At 36.3% G+C, this 13,791-nt stretch overlaps 1 protein-coding gene across 1 annotated transcript in view; it reads right to left on the reverse strand.

Moving 5' to 3' along the window:
• Window positions 1–1,040: 1,040 nt before the first annotated feature.
• The window catches only part of ME1 (malic enzyme 1), a 238,350-nt gene continuing 225,599 nt past the window's right edge, over window positions 1,041–13,791 (reverse strand). Inside the window, exons 12-14 of the mRNA XM_023589983.3 lie at window positions 11,684–11,857; window positions 6,839–6,937; window positions 1,041–2,577 (exon numbers count right to left, since the gene is read on the reverse strand). Coding sequence (XP_023445751.1) covers window positions 2,410–2,577; window positions 6,839–6,937; window positions 11,684–11,857 — 441 coding nt within the window. The 3' untranslated portion in view covers window positions 1,041–2,409. The remainder of the gene's footprint in view (window positions 2,578–6,838; window positions 6,938–11,683; window positions 11,858–13,791) is intronic.

Below are 13,791 nucleotides of genomic sequence, written 5' to 3' on the forward strand. Positions count from 1 at the left end.
AGTCTTCCTTGACATGTCCCCCCTACAGTATCATCTATTCTTGATATGTGCTCCAGTAGCATTTTGTATTTTCTCTGAAAAAAGCAAAATGGGCAATCTATAAAAAATACTTAAATTAATTTTCTTGTCTTGGGCCTATAGGTTCCTTGCTGATTTTCCCTACCTCACTTATGAAAAGTGGCCAGCAAAATTTTTTTTGCATCAACTTTACTGAGACATAATTTACCAAAATAGTTTAAACATTTCTCATAGATGTAAGTTGCAATTTTCTCATTGAAATTAGCTCTCTCAATGTAGTACGCTACAGTATTATAATCAGCCAGTAGTATATATTACTTCTAGATGTGCATTTGTCCAATGCAGTGGCCATTGCCAGATAAATGTGCCTACTCTGAACCAAACTGAAATGCAAGTATTAAACACACATTGGATTTTGAAAACTTAGTATGAACAAAAGAATATAAAATAGTTCATTAATAATTTTTACATGGATGACATGTTGAAATAATATTTTGGATACAATGTTTTGAAAAAAATATATTACTGACATTAATTACACCTGTTTATTTTTTAATGGGGCTATTAGAAAATTTAAAATTACACAAGTGGCTCATTTTTTTTCCCCTATGGGATAGCACTGTTCGAAATGGCAGTACAGTAAAAGGAGAATAGACTATGAAGAAATATAAACCTGGATTTAGAGCCCACCTCCTTTTCTTATTACCTATCTGGACATGGCAAATTACTTAAAATATCTACTTCAAAAGGAAATTGTGGAGATTAAATAAGATAAGATTACTTATCTGGTAAGTAACCATCAAAAACCTGTTTCATTATCTTTCCCTGAGGACAAGCAAGTATCTCACTCATCATAGTATCCAGAATATATGATTATATATGTATTAACTGAATGATGTTCATGAAACAGTTATTAGAATATTTTTAAAAATCATGATACTTAGTCATATTACCCACATGACCAAGGATTACCAATTTACAATGTTACAATATTTTTAAGAAAAAAGACAATTATTTCATAATTTTATTCATTCACTTTTTCTATGTTTAATAAATCTTTTATACAGGTAAATAAATTTAGTTAGAACTGTAAGACAACATGAAAACAGACAGGAAATACACATTCTGGACCTTTCTCAAATAACTATACTGAGGCAACTTTTGACTTTACATTAAAAACTATCCTCAGCCTTCTATTCAACACCTCAAACAATCCGCGTCCTTCCAATTTTCCATAAGAACATTTTATAGTATAGTTTACCTTGCAGATCATCTCCTTACCCTCTTTAAAACATTACTTCAAAACCAGAAAACTCTCCAAGTAACTCTCCACATAAATAGCAAATGTTATTGCACCCAAGCTTAAGAATTACATTTTTTATTGGTTCAATTATTAATTTTTAAAGTAAACCTTGAAATTAACATGAATTTCTTTCTCCTAGAATGGGCAAGGTGATTAAAAAAAAATTAATATCTGATGTAAAAATTTCTGATTTGGGGGAAGTAGTCACAAATCTATTTTCTTCAAACTTAGAGAAAAGTGAGTTTACTGTAGCACACTGAGCAGTTACCTGCCTGAGCTTGATTCAGGCAGGTTACTTAGCTTGTCTGGGAACCACCATCTTGTTCTTGACTCTTGAGATCCTTGTCTCTGAGGTTGGTTCCTCAAGCAGCCCTTTCTCAAGGAGCCTACATATCCTCCCTTACAACCCTTTTCAGTGCTAGGATATCTGGTCAGGACAAATAAAGGGGCCTTTGAAAGAAGAGATTTCTAATTGATGACCAAGGTGATAAGAGCTTTCCTCAAAAAGAAGAACAATAGCAAAAGAATATAAAATCTAAGTTTGCACAAAGCATTGTAAACAGCAATGATCTTTCTTAGAAATGTCAGAATTCAGTTGCACAAAAAAGAACAAATAAAATCTAGGACTGGGATAAAAGTACCTGAGAGGTAACAAAACTGTTGTTTTTGTTTTAACAAATGTTCTTCTATCCCTAAATTCATTTCTATATTTATTTTAAAAAAAGGAGATTTTTAACAAAATGGTCAACAAAAGGATTTAATGTAGATCATTAATTTAATTTTGGTCTTCCTATTAGTGCCCTATATGAAAATGATGAGTTTCTTAGTAGTAGGTACAATAGCATATTTAAAGAGAACTTGAGAAAAATAATTATGATAGAAATCATAAATAACCAGAAGGCAAATGAAGCAAAATTGTCTAGTGTGATACTTATCCTAGCTTATATTAATATATTCCACAAATAATTAGATTGTTAGAGTAAAATTATATTAATGTAAGCATTCTATGAATCATTATAAAAGATTCCAACCTTTAAAAATTATGAAAGACTCAAAGATCTCATTAATGGTATTACAAATGCCAGTTATTACACAACTTTGGTCTGCATTTTCTGGTCCTCTTCAGGCCAGGAATAACAATCAGGTAGAATCTGGTCATAATCAGTGTTATACATCTGAGAGCGGATAAATGCTTCCTTGTTTGAGGGCTCAGGATAAACTGTGGCTGTCTTTTCCTTGTATGCCTCTTCCACAATCTAGAAATAAGAAAAGAACAGCAATTATTTTAATCAACAGAGGTGATGTTGAGCACGGGTCAGTAGAAGATTTTATCTGTTTAAAAAATTAACTTCTAGTTTATGTTGCCTTTTTTCCCCAAAAAAGTTGTATTCAATAAAAGCACACATACACAAAGAAATTATAAAAATACAATCATAAATTATACAGTAAGAGGGGAAAATGATATCAATAACTGAGAAATGTGTGAATAATGGAGATTTATTCAAGTGTGATCATACCAGGCTTTCTCAGAGAAACCCTGTTAAAAGTCTTGATATAACCTGACTGGTAATTCAATTGAACTACATACCTGAATATTCTTACTAAGCTTGAACTTGAATCTCTTGAATTTTCAAGAAGTCCCGTTCTGACCACAGCCTTCTTCAAAATCTTTATTTACTGTAGGGTCTCTTAATACTGTTCATCTAATCAGCCTGAACTCCCTGGACTCTGTAGTCAGTTTCAACAATCCTGCCTGCATCTTAGAATCTCTTGTCCCATGTCTTTGTGCTATGTTTACCCTTCCAGTTTCTAGTCTGAGAAACCCTCAGTGCTGGCTTTTTCCTTCTATTGCTATCCATCACACAACTATGTTATGGGTTTACGTTATGAGTCACACTTTTCCTAACGTTATTTGGGCCCATGGGACTGCACATTTTTCTTGTATCCTTTAAAAAAAATTTTCCTGTCATAGTCTCAAAAGACAATTCCAAACCTTCCTCATCTTCAAGTTTCCATTTGACTCTCATGACTAATGAGAAAATTAGAGCTAAGAGAAAACAGTCTAATATTCTCTTTCATCAACTCAAACTGTCTATTCTGTAGTTTCATACATTCTCTCTTTCCCTGCTTTCTTTGAGAAAAATGTAGTATCCATCTTGTCAAAATAGTCCCTTCATATATGCGTTTTAATTCACTCCAGTTTTTTAAAAAATCATGGAAGAGCTAATGCTCAGTGAATTTGGAGAAACCTAATTTTGAAGAATATCAGAATGATTATATATCTCTTGTCAGTGTAACATGTACTTATGGAAATTATGATTATGAAGAGTAAGAGTCTTATACAGATTGTGAAAAAAGTAGAAGACAAGTAGGTATACGACATGATTGTGATATTATTAAAGAAAGCAGTCATATGAAAAAGACTGAAGACAAACACTGAAATGGTGATAATGCATGTGTTAGAAAAGCAGAATAACAGATATATTCCTTTCCTCTAATTTTTGACAGCATCTATAAAATAGTATTATTACTTTTTTTAACACTTTATTGAGGTATAATTTCACACACCATAAAATTCATCCATTTTAAGTATACAACTCAATTATTTTTAGTAAATGTACAAAGTTGTGTAACCATTACCACATCCAGTTTTACAACATTTCCATCACCTCAAATGATCCTTTGTATCTATTTGTAATGGCTATAATACTTTTTTTTAAAAAAGATTTATTTTTTATTTACTTCTCTCCCCTTCCCCCACCTGCTCTCCCCGCCCCACCCCCATTGTCTGCTCTCTGTGTCCACTTGCTGTGTGTGTTCTTCTGTGTCTGCTTAGATTGTTGTCAGTGGCACCTGGAATCTGTGTCTCTTATTGTTGTGTCATCTTGTTGTGTCAGTTCTCCATGTGTGAGGCACCACTCCTGGGCAGGCTGCTCTTTTTTTGCATGGGGTGGCTCTCCTTATGGGTTGCACTCCTTGTGCGTGGGGCTCCCCTATGCAGGGGACACCCCTGCTTGGCAGGGCACTCCTTGTGTGCGGCAGCACTGTGCGTGGGCCAGCTCATCACACAGGTCAGGAGGCCCTGGGTTTGAACCCTGGACCTCCCGTGTGGAAGGCGGATCAATTGAGCCAAATCCACTTTCCAGCTATAATATTTTCATAATATAATATTTCAAAAAATCTCTTGCACTACTGAAATTACTTTTGAAAAATTCCCTGATAACTGCCTGCATACCAAATACAAAAGTTGACTTCTATTGTTCTTTCCAGGATTTGGCTCTGTTGATCACAACTTCCACCCCCATCCTGAAATTGTCTCTTCTCTAATTTCTGACATGCTGCTCAGTTCTGAGTCTCTTATTCAAATTCTGACCACTTCTCCTCTTAACTGGCTTTTCTTTTTCTGAATTCTAGACAAAATAATAACGTATGTTCTACCCTTAGTTTTCTTTCCTTTCTATCATTACTCTTTTGACAATCCCAACCACATCTTGGGACTTCTTCACTGGTTACCCCATGTTGAGGATCCCCACATCTATGCATCTAAGCTTTCTCTATCTTTAATCATTTCATCAACTTGTTAGAACTATACATCTGAATGTGCCAATGATACCGCAAACTAGCAGTCTACTTATTTCATCTTCCTCCCCATAGCTAGGCCTTTGCCCTGATTTCCCAATTTCCATCTATAACACCTAGCATTCTTCGTTTCTCTTTTCATACTCCACCTGCTGTTCCCTGCTTTCTTACCTTTTCCCTAATCATATGCTAACTTGTCTTCATTTAAATCTCCAAAATGAACTTAATAATAATAATAGGCTGTTCAGTATATTAATAGCTAAAGGTAGTTAAAAACTAGTAAATGCAAATTAGTAGAAAATAAGAGTGCATGCTTTCAAAAATAAATAACCAAGTAGATTATTACCTAAAGTGTTTTGAAGGATTTTTTATTTTGAAGCATCCTCTCCCAATCAATAGGATAAATGGCATATGAATCCTAAATGGTGTTCAGATAAACATGCTAATAATATAAACCATTCAATTGGGAATGATTATACTCCAAAGGGGATTTTTAGCAAAGTCTGGAGACATTTTCTGTTGTCACAATTTTGCAGATACTACTGACATCTAGTGGAGAAAGGCCAGAATGCTGCTAAACATACTATAATACCTAGCATAGTCTCCCATAACAAAGAATTACCTGGCTGATAATGTAAAGTCAACCTTTCTCTCATCTTATGTACAGAAAATGTCTCTGCCTTACAGTTCTTCTTGGCTAGCTCCTTCAATAGTTCATCCACTATCCCAAAAGCTCTTGAGATCTCTGCCTTCATTGTTTCTCCTATTTCCCAGTATTTTTCATTGTGATCTCAGTCATTTGAGATGCCACACATCATACAGACCTTAATAAGGCAGGGAATTCAAAGTCTAAATGTCACTCTACCATATCTACAATCTTTTTGGTGATTATCAAAAGTGATGTGGAAAAGAATAACTGAAAAAAGGTGAAGTAGGGGGAAGTAGGGGTGATTGATAGGAATCCTTAATTGTCCTGATTTGAGTTTTTTTTGGACATCAGAAAATTATGTTCTTAAACTAACCCATTCTTGTGCATGTAAACCTATTTTATGTGGGACCTTTTGGTTAGATTCAGTTAAGGGACCTTTTGATTAGACCACTCTAGGGCTTTTGATTGGACTACTTCAGTGAGCCCTGACCCAAGATGGGTCTTGGCCTCCTTGCTGGAGTCTTATTTAAATGGGGAACTGTAAGCAAAAACATACAGAGAAAGGGAGCTGCCATTTTATCCTGCCATGTGAGAGAGGACTCCAGGACTGCCTATAGCTGCAGAAAGACAGAGAAACCCCAAGAGGCTGAGAGACCGGTCAGAGGCTGGAATCAGCAGAACAGCCCAGAGCTGAAGCAATGAGGCCCCCAGGAAACTAGGCCTTTCCAGCAGCTCGAAGCTGAAAGACAGGCTGGGAGGAGAGGAGAGTGGAGTGGGACACCATTATGTCTGGCCATGTGCTTGATCGGACACAGCTGAGCTCAAGAGAAAGCATCTTTAGATGACACCACCATGTGCCTTTTTGTCCTCAGCTGCAATTTGGTGAGACAGCATCTCGGATAATGCCTTGATCTGGACATTTTCATAGCTTCAGAACTGTAAGATTTTACCCGAATAAATTTCCATTATAAAAGCCAACCCATTTCTGGTATTTTTGCATTGGCAGCTTTTAGCAAACGAAAACATGAATGAATTATTTAAATTATGGGAGGAAAAAGAATAATATAAGTATTAATGGTTCAACCCAATTTTCCCTTTCCTCTGTATGGATCAAGCACAGCTCCTAAGCTCCACTGAGCCACTGTGCCTCATTTCTCTGCCTCCTGATATAATAAGTTGATACAGATATCACCTTATACTGTCATCAAGTAAGCTGATTTTTACTACTTAAGAATGCATATTTAGCAAGATTAGAAAGGAAAAATTGATACTTTAATGAGCAGTTTTACCTTTTTTGCAATTTTCAGAGAAACATCTCTAATGGTGTACAAAGGAGGATAAAGCCGGCCCTCTTCCAGGTGTTTATCTGATACTTGATGAGCTATAACCTTAAAAAAAAAGATAAGAAAAAAAAATATATTTCAGAGCAACCAACCTGTAGAGTAGGAGGTGAAATAAATGAATGAACATAATCACTCTACCTGTGCAGAGGGGTGGATGCAGCAACCTTGAGGTTTTTTCCCAGCTCTAAGGGAATCAGATCACACTCATGTGATCACATGAACTAACTAATCTCAGGTCTTCATTTTATCAGTGGAAAAAGTAAGCCCAAAGAGGCTTAGTGATTGGTGGGCTTATACACTTAGTAAAAACCTGGGATTAGGATCTAGGTTTTGTCTTAGTCAAGTTCCTTTTCTATTGTATCGTAAAATGCCAAATGCTTCCAGTTTGATATAGTAGGGGAACAGGAAGAAAGAGGTGTAAGGAAAGAAGACGAATATCAGAGGAAGGTAAGAGAACGGCGGGAAAGGACCCTGAAGGGAGAGGACAGGCACCCAAGGTTGATCATGCCCACTACTCCTCTCACATATTCTTCACAGGAGTTGGAACAGGAGGCTTAGAAAGCTATTTCAGAGTCACTGTGTAGGTAGGATTTTAACTTTGCACAGATTCGGATTATCTTGCACCACCTTCCTAGCCTCAGCATTTGCTGCCTCCAAACTATTCCCTAGATGGATTGAACCCTACTAGGGCAAAGAGGTGGACTCAACAAGCTTGAATTTCCCTTCCAGTTTCAAGACTCTGATTAAGTCTCTAACTGGCACAGATCTGAATCCACTTGTAGCTGGGCTTTTATTTAATAGAATTGCTGATTCTAGAAGGAAGCGGAAAACCTTATTCATTTGAGATATTTTGAATAGGTATAATTTTTTTCAGCCTTAATATGTTCCAGACTTTTCTATCATGAAATCATTTCTGAAATACTGTTTTGTTGCCATCAGTGAATATGTAAGTCACTTAGCAAGCAGAACACTACAGAGAGGTTAACAACAACAAAAAGTTCCTGTCCTTGAGAGATTTGCGATTTAGGGAGGCAACCGATACAGGAGGAAATCAAGGAAAAACTGAAAGAGAAGACAGTTAAAGTTAAGGTGAAATGAATGTGTTAGGAAATCCAGCAGAAGAGTGGTTATGGAAGTGTTCCTAGTGGAAGAAGGCTTGAATATGGGATTAAAGCAAGACTAGTATTTAGACAAACAGAAAAGGGGGGAGGCATTCCAGACAGAAGGCGGAGCCAGATCAAAAGTAGAGATGTGCAAGCTGGACTCGATGGGTCAGAGTGTCCTGATCTGGCAGAGCAGATGATCTGCATAGAGAAATAAGGATTGAAGCACTGTCCATGCCAAATTAGGGAATTCAGATGAAATCTTATGACTGAGGACTTCTGAGCAAGAATATTTAGTCAGGAATTGGAGGGAGAGGGGAGGATAAAGTTGCTAGCATAATTTCTATTTGGTTAATATTATTTACATATTATATAAACTATTACAATATCCAAATCCAGAATTGTGCTGGGGCCAAATATTCCTGGAGTATTTTTAGCTTTGAAATATAGTTGACCCTGGTGGGATGCTGTTGTCCTATACTCTTTTTGCAGAGTACTGACCATAAAGAATTTTATAATGAACACAGTGTTTAAATTACTTATTTCTTGCCTCTGTTAACAGGATTTTCCATTGCCCAAAATTGGTGATCAGGATCCCAAACTGTACGACAAAGAGACATTACATTAAATGTTTCATACTATAAGGAAGCAATGTAACAAGTGACACCTGCTACCACCCCCATGGCCTGAGAGGTAGTGGGATCAGCCCTGCCACCAGCACAATAGTAGCTACTCCTTTTCCAGAAGGCTGAGATGGGAAGAGACAGGGAGAGCTGCTGGAGTCTTGAGTTGGTATAGTGGATATTGCAGTGGCTTTTTCTTCACCTTCTCTTGTTCCAGGCCAGCCAGTATTTCTGACAATAATCCTAGTGGTTATTAAAATTTGGGTTGTCAAAAAAATATATATATATATTTCCACATAGATCTCCTTTTTTTGTAGTTTTTGTAGTTTTGTTAACTACAAAATACAACCTAGATAATAAGGGCTTCCTTCTTTTTTGGGCCCTCCCGCAATGAGTGTCTATGGTATTGTATTTATTCTTCTTGCTAAGAAATATGAGCTATTTTTCTTTGATTCAATTAAACAAGTATTTACAAAGTTTCTTTTCTGTGCTTCGCAATGTGTTAGGTATTATTGGAGCCTTGAAAGAAGTACATGGAAGATTCTATTTAAAGAAGATAATTTATAATTTAATTGTAGAGTTAACATTTGTTTAAAAGATTAAGTTCCCAAGAGCATAATACAGCTAATAATAAAATTAAATGTTAAAATGTTTGATAAAGACAGCCATCATTAAGGAGAAACATCAAGAAGAACCAGAGTAGTCACAAAAGGAGTCAATGATCAGCAGTGCCCTGACAATAGGGATTAAATAATTCTCAGAACTTTCCAGGCAGGACTATAGATCAACTAGTTTCACAGGTGTACGTACACATGACAAGTTTAAAGACTCAAGATTCTAAGCTTTGGTGCGTTTGGAATAGGGTCTCCCTAAAGAGATGCAAATATTGAAGGCAAGGGAGATGATGAATATGGTTTCAAACATGTCATATTTGAGGAAACAGCAGGGCATTTCTGCATTTTTATCCAGCTGGTAACTGAAGATACAGTAAAAGATGCAACTAGAGATACACATGTTTAGTCATTATTAGAATGAAGGTAATGGAAGCGATCTTCGAAGGGATAAAGAGAGAGAGGGACAGAGAGAGAGAGAGAAAGAGAGAGAGAGAGAGAAAAGGTAGGGGCAAAAATGAATGAAGAAAAGCCCTTAGTTAAAAGGGTCATGAAAAGAAAATAAAGAAACAATGAATGGGCTATAATAAAGGTGGTAAGAAAAACAGGAGTGTTATATTGAAGACTAACAGAAAGCCAGTGGAAAGGCCAAAAGATGAATCCAGGTCTTGGCTATGATTACTGGATATGATAAGAATTATACCATTAACATCACATTTTCTTTAATTTTCTTCAAAGTTTTTGGTAGTTATTATTTTTCTGGGACAGTAAATGGGGAAAAAAATTGTCATGAAATTTGTCACTAGAGGGTGCTAGAGTTACATAGGAAAGAAAAACCATATATCGTGAGTAAAATATCCATTTTTTTGCCCTTTCTAATGTGACTCTGTTAAAACAGCAACAGTTACATTTTCATTACTGTAAGAACAACTTGGAAAAGCTCTATTAGCAATTAGACATCGACTTCTGTTTAAGGAGATTTTTTTCTTTCTTGAGGTAAAGGAATCCTGAGACATAAGCTGCCATACTTTTAATGTACTGAAGAAAAAGTTAGGAGTGAAACATTATATCTTTAACACATCTGTTCTCCTAGAATGACTCCTGACACTAAACTGTAGACTATACTCCTTTAGGGTTACATCAACAACAGAAGAATCTCAGTCTAGATGTTTGGGGTGCCTCTTACAACGGAATAGCATCTTTATAGGATAAAAATACATGAGTATTAATCAATTTTTATTTGGTTCTGTTTAGTTATAATATGCAGTGGTTTAATTACAGAAAAAATTCAGTCATACTTCTTGATCATGAATTGCATCCTGTCCAAGTCTGAAAACACAGTATCAACCAAATGAACATGTTGGTTATCAAAAGTTCATGATTTCAGATATATGTTCAATTACCTGGGCCTGCCTTGTACCATTCCTATAGGACTTGGTGGCAAGGGAAACTAATAGGAACATGGGAAAATCTTGCTACCTCCTGTGATATGAGTAATGAAGTCCTTTGTCTCTGATCTCAGAGTTTTGTGTCTTCTGCCAGCAGCTGTGAAACTGTGGCAGGCTAACTTGTTAGCCTCTTCACAGTTATTGACAGCATGAGCTTCCCTAATGATGTTCTGTGATGTTCTGGGAATCTTTCCTGAAGACCCAGACAAAATCGCACTTCTCTAGTCCTTTGAATGACTTTATATATGAAACCCCCCGTTTTATTTTCCTTTCTGCTTAAAATACTAGCTTCTGTTTCTTGCTCTGGACCATGACTGACAAATACTTCTTTACTCTATCAGTGTGTATGTGTGTGTGTGTGTGTGTGTGTGTGTGTATGTATGTATGTATGTATGTATGTATATATATATATACCAGATTTTCATTTCAAACCTTCAAAATGTTATTATTTAGGAGAGTTCTTAATGTAGAAAAATTTAACAGTCATAGTTTTGAAATAGTTTTTTAAAATTGTTTCATTAGTATCAAGAACTTACTTGGAAAAATGAAGATAAATAAAGAATTCCTTTTATAAAATCGGAACAATTTTTTTCTACTGGCTACTGAACAACAATCTTTTGACTCAGTGTTAACCCTCTCTGCATTCTTCATTTTCTACTGGGAAAGATTTTCTTTTTCAGACTTTACACCTTCTAGAGCAGGATTTCTTAACCAGAGGTCCACGAACAAATTTTAAGGGGTCCATGAGCTTGAACTGAAAAAAAATAACTTATTTTTATTTTCTCTGACCTCTAACTGAACTCTAGCATTTCCTTCACTTACGAATGCATTCAATACATTTCTGTGGTTTTCACCTGACTGGCAAAGGGGTCTGGGGAACAAAAAAAGGTTAAGAACCCCTGTTCTAGAGAGTGAGCTGAGATGCTAGATAAATACATTAGATAACCTATATGGAGCTCGCTTGGTATTTTATGGCCTTAAAGAACTTAAGAGCTTTGCATGATACCTCAGCAGTCATGAGGAAGATACTATCCGGGATGTGCCTCAATCCACATGCCACAACACCAAGAGCAACTCCAGGAAACACGTAGGAATTGTTGCCTTGTCCAGGATATAGGGTCTGCCCATTTGGAAGAGTGACTGGATCAAAAGGACTGCCACTGGCAAAAATTGCACGTCCCTATAACATAAACACACACAATTAGCTTTAAAAAGAAGTAGGATATTTTAAAACAAATGTATCATAACAGAACAACCCCACAGTCAAAGTAAAGACTGCTTAGAAAGTATCTATATTTTCATGAACTCCCTAATAAGCCTGGGATGTTGGGCAATACGTTCTGGAGTGGGTGATTACTACTATTCTCTTACTCTGTACACTCTGGAAAAATGTAACAAGCACAGGATTCCCTGAGACCACCGCTCCACTCTCTACAGTGGCCCAACCTGTAGGTCCAACAACCATTTCTATGTAGGATTTCAATTACAGGCTTATAAAGATAAAAAATGACAAGTTAGTATTACAGAATTAGAAATAATGATATTTAGGTTAGAGTTTAGGGAGCAACACATTTCCAAAGTAATCACTGGGACAAATTCTATTTATTTCTGTACTCTAAGGAGCTATAATGAAAAATCATACAGGGAACAAACTCAGGACAAGTGTGACTGGGGAAGATTAGGTGATCACTAATTGTCAAAAACTGTCTTCCTTTGCTGTAATTTCATTATCTTACTACAACATTTTAAAGATCCTCATGGATGACATGCCTTACCATAGCATTAACTAGGAGCTTATTAGGTTTTGCATTCCATATTGCTATTCAAATGGGACATAACTGTCTGATCAATGATGGGGAGAGTAGAGATATTGTTGAGAGTATTCAGACTACCAAAATAGGAATATGAAACCCTCAACAAAGAAATCATCACAATCTTGAGAAATTAATTTGAAAAGTCTCCAGGACTAAATCCACAAAGTATAGTTTAAATGATGATAGACTGGGCTATAACTTTCATGTATTCTGGATTTAGAGTCTAGATCTAATATGATATTGCTAACATCAGTTTAATATTCATTTTTAACAAATGTCATAACATCTTTCAGTACTTTTATATTAGTTGTAAATATAAAGATTCAACCTTCTTTAGGATATAAACAATAAAAATATAAAAGTCTCATCTAGGGGTCTGTAACATAAGGGGTCTTACACAAAATTAGATTTTGTTTTAAGTGATACTTTTACCTCTATCACATGAAGTGTTTCATTACCAGTTAATTTTCTTTTTTTTTTAAAAAGATTTATTTATTTATTTAATTCCCCCCCCTCCCCTGGTTGTCTGTTCTTGGTGTCTATTTGCTGCATCTTGTTTCTTTGTCCGCTTCTGTTGTCGTCAGCTGCACGGGAAGTGTGGGCGGCGCCATTCCTCGGCAGGCTGCTCTTTCTTTCACGCTGGGCGGCTTTCCTCACGGGCGCACTCCTTGCGCGTGGGGCTTCCCCACGCAGGGGACACCCTTGCGTGGCAGGGCACTCGTTGCGCGCATCAGCACTGCGCATGGCCAGCTCCACACGGGTCAAGGAGGCCCGGGGTTTGAACCGCGGGCCTCCCATGTGGTAGACGGACGCCCTAACCACTGGGCCAAAGTCCGTTTTCCTAATTTTCTAATATAAGTAAATTACTATTTGACATATTCAGGCCTTTGAAAATTATATTTTGAGAGACTGGCAGGCTTTATATATAAGCTTATTTCCCTCCCCTACTTCACTCTCACTCTTTCAGCCTATCTTTCTATAATTGTCAACTTTTAAGAAAAATGGCATTACATAAATGGTAGTTAGCTAAACGTGCTCATATGTATTGTCAGTATGGAGAAGTAAATCTCTAAGCATAATTTTTACTTGATAACTTTCATGGTTCAATAATCTTTCAGTATGTTGTATTTGTAATCTTTCCTAACCATTTTTCATCTGTCCCTGCAGTAGGTGAAACTGACATCCAGACCAACAGATAGTCTTTTTCTTGTTCTGTAATCCTTTGCCCGAACCACTGTCTAAGTTTTCAGGTCTCAAAATGACTTTGGATTTTATGTGTAACAATATAGAAATTAGGCAA

This window comes from Dasypus novemcinctus, chromosome 11 (assembly GCF_030445035.2).
Source record: "Dasypus novemcinctus isolate mDasNov1 chromosome 11, mDasNov1.1.hap2, whole genome shotgun sequence".
Taxonomy (NCBI): Eukaryota; Metazoa; Chordata; class Mammalia; order Cingulata; family Dasypodidae; genus Dasypus; species Dasypus novemcinctus.